Source organism: Patiria miniata, unplaced genomic scaffold, assembly GCF_015706575.1.
Source record: "Patiria miniata isolate m_02_andy unplaced genomic scaffold, ASM1570657v1 HiC_scaffold_13, whole genome shotgun sequence".
Taxonomy (NCBI): Eukaryota; Metazoa; Echinodermata; class Asteroidea; order Valvatida; family Asterinidae; genus Patiria; species Patiria miniata.
The window spans coordinates 3,122,696-3,143,145 of NW_024037051.1; the positions used below are offsets into that span (position 1 = coordinate 3,122,696).

General features: G+C 42.6%; 1 protein-coding gene and 1 pseudogene across 2 annotated transcripts; both read left to right on the plus strand.

The window, feature by feature from the left end:
* Positions 1-5,037: 5,037 nt before the first annotated feature.
* LOC119721498 lies at positions 5,038-7,397 on the plus strand (annotated as a pseudogene).
* Positions 7,398-10,294: 2,897 nt separating this feature from the next.
* LOC119719927 (protein lifeguard 4-like) lies at positions 10,295-17,648 on the plus strand. Of its 2 annotated transcripts, none has more exons than XM_038189413.1 (6): positions 10,295-10,441; positions 11,998-12,164; positions 13,947-14,055; positions 15,008-15,113; positions 16,029-16,180; positions 17,201-17,648. In XM_038189413.1, the coding sequence occupies exons 2-6, from the start codon at positions 12,068-12,070 to the stop codon at positions 17,454-17,456; spliced, it is 720 nt and encodes a 239-aa protein (XP_038045341.1). In that variant the 5' UTR covers positions 10,295-10,441; positions 11,998-12,067; the 3' UTR covers positions 17,457-17,648. The 2 variants fall into 2 exon arrangements, with proteins under 2 accessions (XP_038045341.1, XP_038045346.1); XM_038189418.1 differs by lacking the exon at positions 17,201-17,648 and adding an exon at positions 16,903-17,161.
* Positions 17,649-20,450: the final 2,802 nt, after the last annotated feature.

The window sequence follows — 20,450 nt, forward strand, 5'->3', positions numbered from 1 at the left end:
ACTGAATTTTCTCATAAACGTTGTGTACACAGAGCAGATTTGCAATTTATACATATGAATATTTAATTAGCCATAATTCCAAAACCCTTTGACCTTAAGTCATGAAATTTCTTGGGTATGTTTAGGAAGAGTTGCTCTATGCACGTGTCGAGTTTCAAATTTTTTCGTCACTCGATGGCCGAGATCTTAGGGGGGAATCCGCCCCCCCCCCCCGGCTGAGAGATGGTCAAAATAACCCGGCCCCTTTAGGGTTAAGAAACATGTCCCCGGCGCTTAGGCCAAAAATTAAAAATAGCAGGTCTCTGGTCAGACCAAAGTTCCGGAATCGATGTGGCGATGCTGGTTTTTGTTTGTTTTTGTTTTTGTTTTGCTTTTTTTTTTCAAGCGTGGATTGTACACGCAAACATACGGTGGCTCGTATTAACCAATTCGTTGCGCACCTCTCTTTTCCTTACGTCTTGCATCTTGTACTCACTTTTTCTTATATCGCCGTACTACTAATATTGCGTTTTATACAACACCTGAATAAATCCCCGTCATCTGATTGGTCAATTGTAGATCATGTGACATATTATTATTCGGTATAATGCACGGTGCGACCATGCGTTATACCCATGCGTTATACCGTTTCACTTTGCGCTTGTTCCATGACGCGGTATTTGCGTGCAAAATGCATGCTGGTGTGCGCGTTCAGCGTAGCGCGTATTGTTCCAAAGAGCCAGCCTTACAGCGTTGGGTTCAAACATTTTCGTGAAGGGGTAGTTCAACATCTTTAAAATCAAAGCAAATTGTAGTTTATAATTTACCAATCAAATGACGAGAATTTATTCAGGTGTTGTATAAAACAAATAACGAATGTTTTACGTTCGTGCGATGGAAAGAATAATTTCATTCGGTGACAGATTGAATGTTCTATTCCACTCGGCTTCGCCTCGTGGAATAGAACATTCAATCTGTCACCTCATGAAATTATTCTTACCATCGCACTCACAAACATTCGTTATTTGTATAATATCCCCGTACTATTGCGTTGTTTCGCCGTATTTTATTGCGTTAGATCGCCATAATTCTTGCGTTATATCGCCGCATTTTATTGCGTTATATCGCCGTATTTTATTGCGTCATATCGCCGTCCTATTGTGCTATATCGCCGAACTATATAGGCCGATAGTTCTAAAGTTTAAATACAAACAACCCAGTGTTTTAGTCGGGGGGGGGGGGGTTGACCACGGAAGTGTTTGCATTTTCTTGCCATTTGAACTTTGTATATAGATCAGTATTCCGACGAGTGTCACCTTGGCACCCTTCAGCATTTTTGTTTACATTAATTAATATGCGAATTAGCTACCGACATTATGTTAAATGCAAGTTTTATTCAGAATCTCGTCCAATCCTAGCAATCATGGTGTCTTGATCATGTTTGGGGGTCAAAGAATTTATTAAAGCCATTTTACAACGATAATTCGTGTATTCTATGCATAATAATTATGCAAATTAGCATCCTCAATAATAACAAATTAACTTCTATGTATATCTCCGCAGGACAAAGTCCGATCAAATCAAACGAGGTGTCTAGACTCATGTGTTTATGAATTCATTCAAACCATTTCTACAATGATAATGTGAATATCTTATACATAATATGCAAATTAGTATCCGTCATTGTCAGAAATATAACTTAAATTGTATAGATCAACAGGAATTTGCTCAATACTATCGAATGAGGTGTAGAATTAGACCCCTTTTCCAGATTCACTGATTTAATTGAAGCTGCCTACTGGAAATGTTATATATTTTATAGAAAAGTATGCAGATTAGCTGTAGTAACTATTTTAAATGCAGTGTTTCTTAATATCTTGATCTATTATTAGGAGACACACAATTATAAGCCCACACTGCAAAACAGACTTTTCTTCTCACGTACAGACAAGTTAACCTACGTACGAACGTTAAAAAAAATGCAAGAAAAGTGTCCTTCTGTTTTAAAACATATTCAAAGTAACTGTCTGTTCTTATTTTGACATGGTTTTGATTGGGGGGGGGGGGTGCTGGACAGAAGGTAGTTCTATCCGGTCTTTTCTTAAAATTCTGATCTTCAGAAAACATTGTCAATTTAACAGATTTTTTTGTGTGGAAATATGATTTAGGGAATTGTTTTCATAGGGGCTCTAACAGGATTATGGGATTATCTTACCTAAGCCTGGTATAGAATCATGACTCTTTCAAAACACAAAATCAGACACAACAAAACACCATTGTGTCCAATAAATAATAAATTATATGTAAGGATCCCACTTCTAAGCAGTGTTGCCACTGTGTGTGTGTGTGCGTGTGTAAACACCGGCAATCGTGGACGTAGGACAAAAGAATTGGGGCGCAAACAATACGTCCACGATTGACCGAACGTCAACGATCTCAAATCGTGTACAAAACCAATGAGAGCTGTCGCTAAAAAGTTAGAGTACAAACAAAGGAAAGAGGATTAGGGACAATGGGGCGTCCACGATTGCCGGCATTTACACACGTGGGTGTGAGCTTGTCTTACATACGCAGTGTGGACTTCCGAACAAAAGACGTCCACATAATGTAGGTAGCAGCGACGAAGTGTGGACTTGCCCACGTCCACACAGTGTTTCCCCATTTCTGGAAAACAGGTTTAGAGGCATTTTTGGGTTAGGTTTATCTGTAGCAGAATGAAGAGAAACACTAAAGGGAATCATTGAAAAAAAATTGGGTTGTAAGAGTTTTCACAGTTTGAGAAAAATGAGTTTTTCCACTGGTGTTCCTTAACTACACGAAAAGAAAGGAAAGTCCACACTAGGTATGTGAAACAAGTCTGGGTGTGTGTGTGTGTGGGTGTGTGTGTGTGTGTGTGTGAGGTAGGTCCATCCTACACTTAAGTTGGATCATGCACTGAGACAAAACACTAATTAAATGGAAGATAGAAACCAGTACTTAGGATCTCACACTGATTCACTAAGATTAAATTAGATTTCAAAAGATTGAGTTAATGCAATTCCAAAACAAGACAGTGCAATCTCCTTTTTAATAACTCTTAATTTTCTCACTTAACTATTCCAAATCTTAATTACATGAAGTTAAACTTCCAATGTTTCTAAAATTCCTCAAAGCAGATATTCCACAAATTCCTATGATTCCCAAAATTCCCCGAAATTCCCCGAAAAGCCAGTCACGTCCCAGCTACATGTCAAACCCACGGCAAGCGAGCAGTCTGTGCACATAGTCTAAGCACTATAGCAACAAGATTCAAAGCCTTCTGAAAGGGGTCTTAATATTACAAAGCTCAGTTTGAAAACTTACATGAAGTACTTTAAACCTCATTAAACTATACTCGTTTATCCATTTTTAACAGTGATCAAAAAGTAATTACTTAAAAACAAGATCCATTAGATTATAAAACTTAAATTTAATTCTAAGATTATTGGGGCACTATATTTTACCATGGATAAATACACCCTGCACTCTGTGTCGGGGTCACATGCAAATGAGGCATATGTAAATAACATGAGATAGGGACAATCCCGTACCCCTACATATTATGTGACACATTTCCAACTTATTTAGGTTTCCCTGCAAATTACAACCCAAAAATGAAAATGTTTACCAGTTCCTCATCGGATTCAATTTTGTTTTGAAGAGTATTTGTTGATGTACAGCAATAACTGATGCCTTATACCAACAATCGCTCTTCAAAACCCTATTTTGATCTGAATTAGGGGACAAATGCCGAGTGCGTACGTGTTAATGAAACTGACCGAAATTCATCAAGTTTGGCCCAAAACCAATAATCTTCACTATTCATTATTTTAATGAAAAAAATACGTGCTTTCATATAGCATTAGGGGGCATTAGCCATGGGTGAACTTATGGGATAGTTAGGGTGTCGCTTGGGGGAAATCCCAATAAACCCGTGAAACAATTGATATCATTGACGCTAAAAGATGAATGGGTTAATAAGTTAGGACGATATCCTGCATTATGTATTTAGAAAAATGTATACGCTAATGGCGGTAGATAATTTGCATATTTGCTTAAAAATGAGCATTATCGTTTGATAAATGGCTCTACACACCTCGTTTGTTACGAGTGGACAAATTCCTGCGGAGAAAATAAATAGATGTTATCATTATTTCTAAAAGTGGCGCAGGCTAATTTGCATATACATATTATCATTGTAATGGCTTTAATGAATTCGTTGACCCTTTATAGGAACATAGGTTTAGACACCTCGTTTGATACGATTGGACGAAGTCATGCGAAGAAAGAAATATACATTTTTTTTTGATAATTAACCAATTTGCATATTATGCATAAACGAGACACATTATCATTGATAATGGCGGTAGCTAATTTGCTTATTAATTGATTTTAAAAAAATTCTAAAGGATGCCAAAGTGGCACCCTTTCGGAATATTTATCGACAAGGTTAAAATGACGAAAAAAATTAAAAAAAAAATTGTGCGGACCCTTATGCACGCTTCCGTGTCAACCCCCGGACTATAATAACACTGGGTTGTATGTTTGCATTTGAATTTTATAGTATTGTAGTTCGGTGATATAACGCAATACTATGGTGATATAAATCAATGAAATACGGCGATATAACGCAATAGTATTCGGCGACATAACACCGTAAGAAAAAGAGAGGTGCGCAACGAATTGGCGAATACGAGCCACCGTACATTAGTCATACGAGCGAGCTAGAAGCTTTCGACTTTAGCAGATTGAAGGGATATTATATTCAGAGGCGATTGCCATTATGCCCATATAGACAACATCAACCATGCGCTATGGTGCATATTCTATCTTAAGATTGTATTCAGCAGATCAGACAATTAAGGTATGTTAACATGTCCCTGCGCTTACGGTCAAATTTCAATTTGTCAATACACCGTATATGGGATGGAAACGAAATGAAATGAGTACTGAATATTCAGCCTCAGGCTGACGGGTTGCTAAATAAAATAATCAACATGAACAACTGACGATTGTTTATGATTATCATGTAGGAAGAAGATGGCATCATCACCCGAACCAGACTCGCCCATTCCATGTCCAGTGTGTTATGCAAAGGAGATAAAGGTGTCCCATCTTGATCCCTTGGAGGTTCAAGACTTAACTATTACCCTGCCTAGCACGGGAGAAGCAATCTCCTTCAAGACGGCCACGGAAACATTCATGCAACAGCACTACCCAGACTTGCAGAAGACGTCTTACCGCGTGCCAGCTGCATTCTTCTATGACCACAAAGGGGATCTGGATCTGGAGACCAACGAAGACATTCTAACTTCTCGGGACTGTTTAAGAGCACGGGGTTCTGCCGCTCGATCCCCAACCGAAGTGGTCATCGACCGATTTCAGAAGGACGCTGTCGAAAAAGTGGTTCGGCGGTTTCACGCATGGAGCGCGGGTCGTGGGGAAGGCATGATGATACAAGATCAGTGAGTACAAGATGCAAGACTATCTCCGAGTAGCGACGAAAAGCGCCAAGAGCAAGAAACGGAAGAAACTGGTCGGCGATCACGACGTCATGGTCATCCACTACGAGAGTGGAGTCGTGGTGTTCGTTCAGGTGAAGAGTGTGCGAGAAACCAGCGCCTGGAAGACAATCCGTGGTAAGCTGAAGAATGCCTGGGAACAAGCCATCAAAGACGAGGGCGCATTCCGAGAGTTAAACGCCGACATGGGAGACTCCATCTCCAAGGTGCATGTCCTACGGTTAGTTGCTCTTCCGGAGCTTTCCAGCAGTCACCTGACGAGTATGGGTGTTTGTGACTCCCACAGAGGCAGTGTCCTCACCAAAGAAATATTGCAGTCAGCTTCAGTCTTCGATAATCGGATCATTGAACACCTCATCCGCATCAAACAGCAGAAAGACTCGACAGGATTCTCTTTGGGGACGTACACGGAGTTGTGCGGCAGGTACGTTGGGTTAGCCTCCGTCGTTAGAATCCGTACTCTGCCCGATGCTGTAAAGAAGGCAAGTGCTAAGACCGGGAAAATCCTGCTGACTCCGGAGCAGAAAGAGATAATTGCAGTCGGCTCCAAACAACAGATAATAATGGGAGAGTTCGGCACGGGTAGGTCATTGGTCCTAGCAAAAATGGCGGAGAAGATAGTAGGGGTACAAGAAGGAGACTGTGTCGATGAGGAACCAAAGAAGAATACTGTTTTCATCGTGTCATGTACCGGTGTGTCTCACACTCGCACAATGGGAAGGCTGCGTCGGTCTCCTTGCCACTTAGTAGCTCATCTGAAAAATCTGATCTACGACCAGTCGTCGTCTCTGAAGATCATGTCGGTAGGTGGTCTCTTCCTCTACTGCTACCCCGAGCTCGACCCTTACCATCAGCGACTCGATCCCACCAAGATGTCAGAGCTGACCCGAAAGATCATGTCAATGCATCCAGAGATGCAAATTCACATCATGTGGGATGAGGTGCCGTGCGGAGGAGCACCCAGAAACCTTCATCTGGGTTACAATAGCAACGGGCACCTACATCACAATGGATTCCGGGAGTCCAACAGCTTGTGTCTCTCAGAAGATACCCTCCAACTTTGCTGTCTCGCACCTGAAGCGGTGCATGCGGATGACGCGAAATGGGTTCAATTTCTACCGGGCTCTGCAGGAGCACCTTGGGGATAAAGGCTGTAGCTCGACCATCAGTGGGAACGCCGTGCACGGTGGTATTCCTCTGTGGTATTCCATGCCTGACTGTGTCTGCAACACTTCAGAGCCACTGGACTGCACCTGCATCCAGACGCGGCTGACTAACACTCTAGAGCGTGTGTGGGGCCTGCTCAAGGATATCAATCCCTCTCAGGTCTCGATCGTCGTTCGAGACAGCGAGTACCAAATTGACAAGTTCTTGTTCGCCAATGTCAAGCAAGCTTGCCGAAGTCTTGATATTCCGGCGGAGCAGAGTCCGTCCACGGACCACCCTTCAACCCCTGAGACACCAGAAGGAGACACAGGGACACCTAAATGCCAGATCGTTGATATCTTCAGCTACAAAGGTTGTGAGAGCCCCGTGGTGATTTTCATCACCCCTTACGGTTGGCCTCTGGTTTGGGACCACCGTAGCGGGCGACATGGTTGGGATGATATCTCACCACAAATCTCGCGCGCCCTCGGTCAGATTATTCTCGTCACGTGGCCGAAGAAGGAGATGGACCACTTCAGCCGGGTTGCCGCGCTCAACATGATTGCATCCTACTCTTCCTGCCCTCATCCGGTCAGCGAAGAAGAAGCTGAATTCTTGAAGACGATGAAAGAGAAATTCGACGAGGTTTTGAACTTGTATTCCAGGGACGACAAACCGAACTACCTCGACATTCTCGTGGACAGAGATGTCTTGATGAAATGTTCAGTGTAGAATACCTAACACTAAACATTACAACAAACTCCCAAAACGATGGAAATTGGATTGATTGATTTCTGAATATGTTTAACCAGTACAAGTGTGCACGAGGGAGTTAATGATTGCGGTTCAGTATTTGCTTGTGGCCAAAGATTGTATGGCTACAGCAAGTACAGGGACGTAGCATCGGGGGATGTACCCCCCCCCCCGAAGTGGCGTAGCCAGTAGGGGATATTTACCCCCAACCCCAATTGTTAGTAAAGAGTACCTTTTTTGTACGTCAAGTGCCTTTTTTTCGCGAGTGCTTTTTTTGCGAGTGCCTTTTGTAATTTTGCGCGAAAGTCGGCAATTGTGCCGCCCTGAAAAATCTCCACATATTGTCTAATAGTGCCCATTAATGATTTTACGGAGGCCAAGTAACCGGCGAAAAGTGACCCTGTTTACCTTTCAGCACGGGAAGGGAGAGTGCCCTTGTTCATGTCTACCCATCACCCCAACAAAATGACGTTAGTACGCCACTGCCCCTCCCAATATTTTCTCACGAATGCCTGCCTTTTTGTCACGAGCGCCATTTGTTTCAACACGAAGGTCCTTTTTGAACGTCGTGCAAACGTTGACTTGTGTCGCCATATTGAGAGCACTCCCTACGTCCGATTATAGTACCCATGATCCAGTGTTAGAGCAAAGGCTTAAACCTTCAAGGCCAAGGCCAAGGCTTTGACCCTCAAGGCCAAGGCCAAGGCCAAGGCTTAGACCTTCAAGCCTCGAGGCCAAGGCCAAGGCTTAACCCTCAAGGCTAAGGCCAAGGCCCTGTTTTAAAAATGACCACTGATATAGAACTAATTATAGTCACATGACACATCATCACGAATCGCCCGTTAAGAAGAACAATATGTCTTAAATTACAATGAACATGCTCGCATACACCGTTTTATGACTGCATTAGGTCTATTCAAGTATAAGTTCAGGTCTTCAATATGGTTTAACTAAAACAAAATAAAGATTTACTTCTTTATTGACGCACAATTCTCCCGAGTGTAACAAAAGGGGGATCCAAGAAACTGATTTGGGAAATTTTTATTTGCTAGGCCAACATGGTCAGAAATATCAGCATTATCTAAAACAGATACATGCAAATCTTTAGCACTTATCAGGGAGACTTATACAACCATCAGATCTATTCCATAATTGTATACAATTTAAGTGATCATTTCATTAGCCCCACAGGTGTACAGAATATTTTTGCAGCAAATCTACTACAATGGTAACAACATGTGATGCTAAAAAAAGTGGAAGTGTGCCCAACACACAAATCTACAAGGGGTTTCCCTCCTCCATGGTAATACGATTAAAATGGTAACAGCAAAATTTCGAACAGATTTATCTGGAAAATGCAAAAATCTATGGGCCTTGAAGAGCCTTGACTCAAAATTGCAAGGCCGTGATCCCTCAAGGCCAAGGCCAAGGCTTTTGCCCTTAAGCCTCGAGGCCAAGGCCAAGGCCCTAAAATCCAGCCTTAAGGCAGCCTTAAGGCCAAGGTCCAGCATCAAGGCACTACATCACTGCCATGATCGCCCTTTTTGGCGCTCCCATGGCAAGAAGGTGTCCAGTCCCCCCCCCCCCTTCCTTGAGTTTATGGAGGCTGGGTGAGGATGAAAAAACACCCTGGCCTGTATACCTTTCAGCACGGATGAGATGAGTGCCCTTTTTCACGTCTACTCAAATAAAAATGACCACGGTACGCCACTTAAGTATCCCTGACACATTCAACTTTTAATGAACGTGTGTAAGGAAAAGTTTCAAAAGTTGTCAAACTTAAAACAGTATTTCAGTTTAATTAATTACCAGTTGTCAACTATAATGTTCAGAAATCAAGTCGATAAGCGATCAACAAGACAGGTATCAATAACCTGCGAGTAATGACGATGGTAGGCTTATGCAACCCGGCTGTATAAACGACAGCATGTGTCCGACTGTTCCCTTTACATCTTTCAAAGATCGAATCCTGAAACAAATAAGACAAAGTTAACTTCTCCGTTCATATAAAGTTTTGTTCGGACCAATTTCCCTGCTCACTGAGATCTGAAACGTTAGTGAAGGTTCTTAGTTAACACAATTGTCTTTGGTCATTCAATTTCATGAACAGAGTCTGGGTGTTCAAGTTTAATTGTCGTCTCAGAAATGACGCGTGACGAGATAACAAAAAGGACTAATTAGGGAACCTCTTTCAGTATTTTCAACAGAAATCATTAAAGTGAAGCTTTTGGAACCGTCTTTTATTTTATTTCGTTAAAAAGGTATTTATTAATGGGAATAACAGTGTGAGGATCCGGTCTTCACTACGTGATAATGACCGGGTGTGGGGGTGACCGCTGTTAATGGAATTCGACTTCGTCTCGGTCCATTAACAGCGGTCACCCCCACACCCGGTCATTATCACGCAGTGAAGACCGGCTCCTCACACTGTTATTCCCTTATTAAAAGCATCCTTAAAGTAACGTGATTTGCTACAAGAACTATATCGGTAGCTTTGAAGCGCTATAACTCAAAAACTAGCTGAACAGCCCCTCATTTTAACACGGATTACTAACGTTATTTTTTCACGTGCTTTTGCAATAAAGCATAGTAAAGTTTGCCCAGACCGCGTTAAAACATACACGGAGACAGTTCTTTTAAACCTAGCAATTTTTTAGCGCTGAAAAGGCAAATATCCTATGATCGCAGGATATATGAGGCTGCATCCGAATCAGTTGTCTAGAGCTAGGTCTAGGTCTACGCCCATTGAAAATACGCGGGGACGCGCTGACAATAGACGTAGCCGTAGCTCTGGAAGCCCATTTCGGACACGGCCTTATACTCCGATCGGAGGATTATTGTATACGGCGATCAAAGTATAACGCCCTCAACGTTCACTTATTTCCAGAGCTAGTTATCCGTCCGATTTCCCCGATGACAATTAACTAAACACGTCATCCCAAAAGAGTTGCAATAATTTCGTGACACAATTTGGAATTCTTGCTCCTTCATTGAGGCACTCTTGGCAAACAGATAGACTGCAGGTAAATCTTTGTCGAATTAAGCAGGGGTACTATTGTTGTTAATCATGATCATGTAATCTATGTTGTTGGACATAAATTATCCCGTGTGGCCTGCCTCCGTATTGCAATTGCTGCGCTGTGACACTGTAGCTGTAGCCCAGGTGGACTCCCTTTCCTGTTACCAGGTTACTGTTAGTCGTAATGCAATTTCTCCAACCATGGAGAAATAATAATTTTATTTCTCCATGGTTCAACATGGTTCAACCTGGTCCTGGTTCCTCCATGGTTCAACCTGGGCTAGGCCACACTGGTGCAGTGGTGGTGCACCCTTTTTGGCATTTTTTTTTTTTTTTTACACATGTATAGCTCTACTGAGTGGAGCGTTGAATTACGGGTACCCCTCCATACAAAGGAAGACAGTAACCCTGGATAGATCCACACATTCATGACATTCCATATGACCCCCTCAAATTGTTTCAAACAACCGGTAATTTTGAAAAAAAGAACAAAATAGTCTGAACTTACCGCTCATAATTAAACATGTTAAATGTGTCTGCCGAGTTGCACAGTCTATTTCGCTGACATGACTGATGCATAATTCATTGCGCGCGTGTGTGACGTCACTATTGAAGAAAAACAAGTTGCGCTTACTCAATAGCTGTTTTATGTAGTCATATGTGCCCCGCGCCGTCTGACTGTGGGTTTTTGGTGCGGGGCGCATATCAGTACATGAAACAGTCGATCCACCGATCGCACAGATCAACCGATCAAGTAATGTCCGAGATATCAGTCATGATTGACTGATAGCGCAGCGATCCACCGATCGGGCAGATCAACCGATCAAGTAATGTCCGAGATATCCGTCATGATTGAATGATAGCGCAGCGATCCACCGATCGGGCAGATCAACCGATCAAGTAATGTCCGAGATATCCGTCATGATTGACCGATAGCGCAGCGATCCACCGATCGTGCAGATCAACCGATCAAGTAACGTCCGAGATATCAGTCATGATTGACTGATAGGGCAGCGATCCACCGATCGCGCAGATCAACCGATCAAGTAATGTCAGAGATATCCGTCGTGATTGACCGATAGCGCAGCAATCCACCGATCGCGCAGATCAACCAATCAAGTAATATCCGAGATATCAGTCATGATTGACCGATAGCGCAGCGATCCACCGATCGGGCAGATCAACCGATCAAGTACATGTAATGTCCGAGATATCAGTCATGATTGACCGATAGCGCAGCGATCCACCGATCGCGCAGATCAACCGATCAAGTAATGTCCGAGATATCAGTCATGATTGACCGATAGCGCAGCGATCCACCGATCGGGAAGATCAACCGATCAAGTACATGTAATGTCCGAGATATCAGTCATGATTGACTGATAGGGCAGCGATCCACCGATCGCACAGATCAACCGATCAAGTAATGTCCGAGATATCCGTCGTGATTGACCGATAGCGCAGCGATCCACTGTTTGCGCAGTTTAACCGATCACACAGATCAACCAATCGCTTCTTAAAAAACCTTAAAATTGTATCCTTTTCTTTTTTATACTGCAGAGTAGTGTAACATCAAAGATTGTCGAGTAACTTCAGTCTGTGAGTACTTGAAATACCGTCATTTGCCAGGATGACGTCCAAGACCAAGGCACATGATATTGAGAGCATCGTTGACGACTTCCGTTATGGGACCAATGTGGCCACAGCTCACCTCTCCATTCGTTTAGGTAAGAAGTGTTTAAGGGTGCAGACCAGTAAATCGGTCTGAAATTGCCTGCGCCGGCCAAATCACGATTTGCATGCCCTCAAAATCTTCGGTATTTGAACATGCTGTGGGCCATGAACTTGAGGGTTTGTAAAAAATATGGGTGGAAGCCGTGCACAGGACTGGGAGCTTGCAGTTCTGTGTAATTTTGATGTAATTTGGACCCTAAAAGCGCTCTATTTTGCAGTGGAGTGTAGGCATCGTTTTTCAAAATGGCGATGGGCTTCAGGACTATTTTCAGGGGTGATCATCTTCAGATGAAAATTTCTCCTAAAAGTCATCAGTTGACCCCCTGAAAATTGAAAAGAAAATGAAACATGATGAAATAAGCTTTAATTTGATGTGTGTCTCGAACACCTTGGAGAGTTGTGAATATTTTTCCCGATTTTTTGAAGTGGGAGCATATACCATTGGGGTCTATGGAAGTTTATTTACTGGTCTGCTACCTTAAATGGCAGTGCTGTAGACAAGTCCATTGCAAGTCCAGTCACAAGTAAACAGGGGGTGATGAATAATAAACAGGAATTGTTTTCTCGCAGTTCATTTGATTAGCATTTGGCTTGACTTGCGACTGGATAACTTGTGATCATAGAGCTGTAAATTACTACAGCGCTAACTCCTCATTCTTGCGCGGGGAGACGCTTTGAAGCCGCTCTGGGCGCAGACATTTTGAATTTATGTGCGTGTTTGTAGAACACAATCAAAATAGATGGACTGAAGTTTAAAAGTGTACTCTAAATGCAACGCGCAAGTAGAAGATGCGCAAACAACTTCAGCGCGTCATGACGGTTCAAAAAACGTCACGGCTAAAAGCATCTGCAGCGGAGGGACGCGCACACGTTGCGCCGTTTGCGTAGAGCAAAATGAAACGCTCATTTGCTGATCGTGTGTTTTGGTTTTGGGCGTATCGGCTTTGATGACACACCAGTATGGAATACAAACGCAGATATGCAAATAGCCGTACAAAATTTCGAGTTTTCCATAAGTTTGTGCACAAACATGGATGTGCCCATCAGGCATTACTTTGTACAACGAGTCAGCGCTCTTGTTATTTAATATAGCTGATAGACTGGTGATGGACTTGGTGATGACCTGGATTGGACCGGAGATTGTGCGTACAAGCCCGGGTTGCGGCATCCCACGCACGGCGTCCCACGCACCGTCCCACACGCCCTCCTCGAGGCCTCCCACTCGAAAAATAATCACGCTGCACTTATCTGTCCTCTTGACCACAAGAAGCCCCCTAAGTCTCCAATAACATATTGTGGGTTTTTTTCGCGCGGAATTATAGCGCGCTGTATATCACGTGACTATAACATTACTTTATATATTTTGCCTCCATTTACAAAATTTTGCTAAACAACTTTACAAATATTATTGTCACAAACATTTTTTGTTAATTATTTAAGTTATTTTAGTTGCTTTTTTTTAAATTAAAATTTGGTAGTTATGTTTTGTGGGAAACTTAGGGGGCTTGTTTTTGGTCAATTATCCGGGGACAGACCTACCGATCAACCAACCGACCGACCAACCGACAGACTGACCGACTGACCATGAAGTGACATGTACATGTAGATGATCCTGCCAGAGCTTAAAAAGCCAACAGTGTGTACGAGACTTGGAATGCCAAGTTACTGAAAGGAATAAACGTAACTTACATAGCAAATGAATAGATTAAAAAACAGAAAATGAACAGCTTGCACTTTAATATTTACACTGTACTTAATTGTACATTTCACTGCAGGTTTTCTACGGAAGGTGTTTGGGATTCTCAGCACACAGCTCTTGGTGACAACTGTAGTATCTGCCATCTTCATGTACACAGATGGAGTCAAGGCCTACGTTCAGAAAAGGTTTGTATTTGGTTGGATAAGCTGATAAACCTACAACATCATTAACAATTCTGTTTGGGCAACAGTGGCATATTTTGGCACCCCTCCCCCCCCCCCCCCCCCCCCCATCACACATCAGGATGGGAGTGGCTCAGGGAAAAAAAATATGAAGCACGCGCGCTCCACTGTTATTTGACGCGTAAAAGTAACAATTTCTTTCGACATATTTTAGGTTTTCACGAAGCGACAAAGACTGTGTACGAAGAAGTGGGAAAAATAATACAGGCCTCCGCGTGTTGCTGTTTTCACGAAGTGTAAAAGAATTAACCCTAACTCTAGCGTCTTTACTAGGAACTGGACCAAGTCCATCAAAATCCATCAATCACTGTGCGTCCAATACAAAACTGTACATGACATAATGGAATCCACCACTGGTTGACATTCATGGATTTACTACACATGGCTTTTATCACAATAGCAGTACAGGAAGCTAGGCAAAATCAATTGGGTACCCCTAGCACTGCTTCAGGCTATTAGGCCCAATTCCATCATACTCCATCAATATTAAGTCACACCAGGCCGCCTGGACCAAGTTCCCGAAAATGGGGGATGGATTTTGATGGAGTTGGCGTGGTTAGGGTTAATGGATTTCTGTTTCATTAAGAGAGAATTTTAACAAACAAAATTTGTATTAGCAAAGAACAAAGCATACGTTACTTGACAATGCAAACATTTCCCAAATCTACAAACTGGTCGAACATGTGTTTTAAAAAAGGATCACCTTCAAACGTGATTACCTTGGGGTGACCTTTTTTGCAGGATAGAGGTTTTTGTCACTTCGTGAAAACACCATTAATATAGGGATGGATGGAGCCCTGGTACTTGTGGTAGGGTGTTTCAGAGGTCACAGGTTCAAATCCTGCACCAGCCAATTTCTTTGATCAACCTTCTCTCTCTCTCTCTCTGTCTGCAGTCAAGGGATGCTTGTCACGGCTTACGTGTCTTCCATATTCCTCCTGCTGGCGTTATTCGTCAAACGCAGAGATTCACCAATCAACATGATCCTCCTTGGACTATTTGTAAGTACAGTCCCGCCTCTGCAGCGCATGGCCCTCTTGATCCCAATGTCACTGCTTTGGATCCCACAGCTCACATTATGTGATGGCCTGGACAAATGTTTTCGGACGTTCCAGTTTAGGTTTGTTTCTAACTTCAACATTACTTGGCCTTGCAAAAGATCATTAAAAGCTCAATGTGAGCAATCTCCTATGAAAAACACGTTGAATTTTCATCACCCCGACGTAAAATTCCATCTTATGAATAAGCAATCTCATTTACTAAGGTCACCATTTCTGCAAACAGCATTGTATGTGAAGTGGTGACAATTTCCCATTTTTTTCATTTGGCTCATCAAAATCTCCATCTCAGAAGGGTGTGGCTGTGTTGAGTCTAGTGTGCATGTTGCATGGAGCTACATTATATTACCAGAGCGCTGACTCACTATACAATGTACCTGTACAAAGAGATGCCTGCTGGGCGCACCCATATTTGTGCACAAACGTATGGAAAACTTGAAATTTTGCACAGCTTTTGTACGGCGATTTGCACATCTGCTTTTGTATTCTATGCAGGTGCGTTATCGAAGGCGATACCCAAAACCAAAACGCACAATCAGTAAATTAGCATTTCATTTTGCTCTGGGCAAACAAGGCAAACGCATGTGCGTATCTGCTGCAAATGGTTTTTGCAAACACGCACTTGAATTCAAAATGTCTGCGCCCAGGACAGCTTCAAAGCGTCTCCGCGCGTAAGAATGAGGAGTTAGCGCTCTAGTAATTTTTATATAGCTCTATGGCATATTGATACATGCAGTGAGCCTTGTATGCTCTGGCTCTAAAATCCATGTAATAAAGGGTGAAATTTTGCACAGAGATGACAGCGTTGTTGAGCTCTGTCTAATTTTAATTTTTTTTTTTTATTGTCGTTGGATGCAGACTTTTGTGGAAGCCTACAGCGTTGGAACCATCGTGACCTTCTACAACAAAGCTGTGGTGTTGCAGGCATTCACCCTGACCATGGTGGTGACACTCAGCCTGACTGCTTACACCATGCAGAGCAAGAAAGACTTCAGCTCCTGGGGTGCAGGGTAGGTGTAATTACAACATCTGTGCTGATCACCCTGTCCTTGACCAAGTGGTTCTTAACTGAACACAATTTGTAGTGCGTCCCTTGTGGATTCTTTAGGTAAGATTAAGTCAGGTATCACACATATCTCTACCGCGTCATTCTGGTGTGCTTTGGGGTACAGAAGGAAAGTGACCCTTGAGACAGTCTTTGTTCCTTATTTACGTTGCCCTATAGAGTACCAAAGTATGATGACAGCTGTCTTTGTTCTGGTTCAGGCGTTGGTTCTCGCACTGATGTCCTTTCACTTCACAGCTTCCCCACTCAGATGTCTAAAGTCATGATGGCCTTGTTGAAAGGCTAAGGTGATGTGGTCTATAATATCCACCTATTTGCCTATCAATTCCATTTATTAATATGTAAATGAAATTGATAATCCTCCCAAACCACAGCTTGTACTCGGCCGTCCTGATCCTCAGTGGCCTCCTCCACATCTTCCTGCCTCACAGCGATGAGGTGGAGTTCCTCCTCATCCAATCAGTGAATGACTCAATCACTCACTCAGTCAATCAATCTTTCATTGTTCTCCCTGTAGGTTGTACTCGGCCCTCCTGATCCTCATCCTCAGTGGCCTCCTCCACATCTTCCTGCCTCACAGTGATGCGATGGAGTTCCTCCTCATCCAATCAGTGAATGACTCCATCACTCACTCAGTCAATCAATCTTTCATTGTTCTCCCTGTAGGTTGTACTCGGCCCTCTTGATCCTCGTCCTCAGCGGCCTCCTCCACATCTTCCTGCCTCACAGCGATGCGGTGGAGTTCCTCCTCATCCAATCAGTGAATGACTCAATCACTCACTCAGTCAATCAATCTTTCATTGTTCTCCCTGTAGGTTGTACTCGGCCTTCTTGATCCTCATCCTCAGCGGCCTCCTCCACGTCTTCCTGCCTCACAGCGATGCGGTGGAGTTCCTCCTCATCCAATCAGTGAATGATTCAATCACTCACTCAGTCAATCAATCTTTCCTTGTCCTCCCTGTAGGTTGTACTCGGCCCTCTTGATCCTCGTCCTCAGCGGCCTCCTCCACATCTTCCTGCCTCAGAGCAATGCCGTGGAGTTCCTCCTGGCCGTCTTTGGAGCCATCCTCTTCTGCGCCTTCATCGTCTTCGACGTCCACATGATGATGCACAAGCTGTCGCCGGAGGAGTACATCTTGGCCTCCATCAACCTGTACCTGGACATCTTGAACCTGTTCCTGCACATACTGCGCATTCTTGGGGAGGCACAGAAGAAGTAGATGGAAATCTTCAAGCTAGTGCCCGTTCCCATGACTGGATTTGTGTTATCTTGTTGATAGTGCCCCCACCTCAGTAGCAGCTTCACAAATTAGTCTTACTCCCAAATCACATTAATAATCAAGTCAGTTAATACCATAGAGCTATATTAAAGGGAATATACAACATTTGCAAACATCGAAAAATAAAAACACCAAGTTTTTACGAAATACCTTACTAGGATGTTGGTAAATGACAGTCTCAAGCATCATGTAAAATTATGGCACCTGGTGTGAAGTCATTTTCAAGAAAATGGTATTTTTTGTAAACATTTCCAATGGTGGTCGGCCGACCAGCGTTGGAAAACCTAACTATTTTTCAACTACTGCTCCAAATTTACCATTTTGTAGTCCAAATTTTGTTTGCTATTGGTTACATGTTCATGAACGGGTGCAGGCCAGCTAGACTGGTTCCCTTGCCTTACAATTTTCTATCATCCATAAATTGATCCATTTTATATTTCGTGGAGTCAGGGAGCTAGACTACTTGAACATTTTTGTTTATCTTGGTTTTTCCAACCTTTTCGAACACAAAACTTCAAAAATGTCAGTGTAACAATATTTGATCTATTATACTAACCTCTCAAACAGTTCATTTCTGAAAATGACAGCAAAAGCAAATGATGTACATTCCCTTTAAATTACTAGAGCGCTAACTCCTCATTCTTGCGCGCGGAGACGCTTTGAAGCCGCTCTGGGCACAGACATTTTGAATTCATGTGCGTGTTTGTAGGACACAATCAAAATAGATGGATTGAATTTTAAAAGTGTACTCTAAATGCAACGTGCAAGTAGAAGATACGCAAACAACTTAAGCGCGTCATGACGGTTAAAAAAACGTCACGGCGAAAAGCATCTGCAGCGGAGGGACGCACACACGTTGCGCTGTTTGCGTAGAGCAAAATGAAACGCTCATTTGCTGATTGTGCATTTCAGTTTTGGGCGTATCGGCTTCGATGACGCACCGGTATGGAATACAAACGCAGATATGTACATTGTATAGCCGTATGAAATTTTGAGTTTTTCATAGGTTTGTGCACCAACATGGATGCGCCCATCAGGCATTTCTTTGTACATCGAGTTAGCACTCTAGTAATTTAATATAGCTCTGTGGTTAATACCCAAGTCAAGGCCCAACTATGCTATGTTCACATTGGAGAAATTATCAGTTTACATGTATGCAGGTACAATTATTGTGACTGAATCAATTACATCTCAAGTAACGTTAATAATGTTATGCCACATTCGCCGGATCACAGCTCTATCAAATGCAATGATTGTGGACTACTTTCTTCTGTATACAATTTATTATTATTATTATTATTATTAATCATTTCTGGTAACCAAGGATTCCTCAAAAGCGCCCTAGGCACTGTAGCTCGCAAGCCTGAAGAAACCTGTGGAGAGAAGACAATGAGAAGTTACAGTTTTAGTGGTGGGAGGAAAAGCCCAGAAGAATATTCTGGGGAAAACCCACGGAATCAGGTAGGGACTGAAAACCCAATCCACATATTGGCCCAGGCAGGCATCGAACCCGGGTCACAGCGGTGGAAGGCGAGGAAAGTACCGCTACGCCAACCAGTACAGTATGTTGAAGCAAAAGGTTCACTCTTCAGAAATATTTTAAATCATAATCTTTCAGTACGGACATGTGGGGGGGGGGGGGGGCTGAACCAGGGAACCATTCTTTGTAGTGTGCTTCCTGTGTTTTGATTGAAGTATTTTAGAATGAAAGGTTTGCGGAAACACCATGTGCAAATAATTTCTCAACTAAGAGAAGAACCAGAGGTATAAACTCGACGTTCCGGTCAGTATGCTCTGCCTGTCTTTAGTGGGCTCACCAAGCTTGCTCTAGGCTCCCAGCGCTTCGGCATCCACACAGGATGCAACTACACACTTCATCAATTTCGCTTTTGCTACTTAAGTATTTACTTTCTTAGAGTTTAGGCACTCTCCTGAAGACGGTCAGAGCATACTGACCGGAACGTCGAGTTTATACCTCTGGTTCTTTTCAGAACCATTCTCTTAGGTGAAAAATTATTCGCACATGGTGTTTCCGCAAACTTTTCATTCATTAGTATCTCCACCATGCAAAGCCTCAAATCTTACTTATTCCAGAATATTGCTGCAGAAGTGAACTGGAGTATAGGCCTTATTCACGAGTCGGCTATATTAAATTGAAAGCGAGGTAAAATCTATATTTTGGGAACTTGTGAGTAGAAATGAAAGCAATGAAATAAAGTTGATTACAAATTAGTACCAGTCTGCTTTGACGAATAATTTACAAATGTGATTAAACAAACCCTAATGTTTTAAGCCACATTTAAAACAGAAAAGAAAAAAAGTGAGTCTTGGATTGCATAGTCTGGCACCATCCCATTCAACAGTTTACAATTTATAAAATGCATTCAGGGAACATGATCAAAAATGGCTTCCTTATGAATAAGGTCAATTGTACATATATATGTAGCAATATTGTCTCATGTTAAAATTTTCATTGTGTAAGAGGTTGTTTTGTTTTGTTTCTTGTTGTCATTTTCTTTTAATGTTCACTAGTATTCATGGTATTATCCTTAATTCAGTCCTTCTGATTTGAAAATCGCAGGCGTGTGGAAAAAGGTACACTTGGATTTTTCTGGGCTTGTGATTTTTCTAGGCGTGTTTTTTCTAGGTGTGTGATGTTTCCAGGCGTGGGATTCTGTGGTCCAAACTGGGAGTGACCAATCTGGTAGTTTTCTATATGCTATTCATCTTGGTTTACAGTAAAGACATTTCAAGAACTCAAAGAAGTTTAATTATGCTGTAAATGTATGCAGAGACGTGCGGTACAGAGGAATTCAGGCGTGCAATTATTCACACTTCTCGGGAGGCTTTTAGGCGTGCGATGGCATGGGGGTGCGATTGCACGCCTCAAATCAGGAGGACTACCTTAATTTGTTCAAGTCCAACTCTGTTCGG

Bases quoted from the DNA above. Each gene is read 5' to 3' on its own strand.
- LOC119719927 (XM_038189413.1), top strand. From the start codon at position 12,068: ATGACGTCCAAGACCAAGGCACATGATATTGAGAGCATCGTTGACGAC. The intron at 14,056-15,007 runs GTTTGTATTTGG...CTCTGTCTGCAG, and splicing joins AAGGCCTACGTTCAGAAAAG to TCAAGGGATGCTTGTCACGG. The intron at 15,114-16,028 runs GTAAGTACAGTC...CGTTGGATGCAG, and splicing joins TGATCCTCCTTGGACTATTT to ACTTTTGTGGAAGCCTACAG.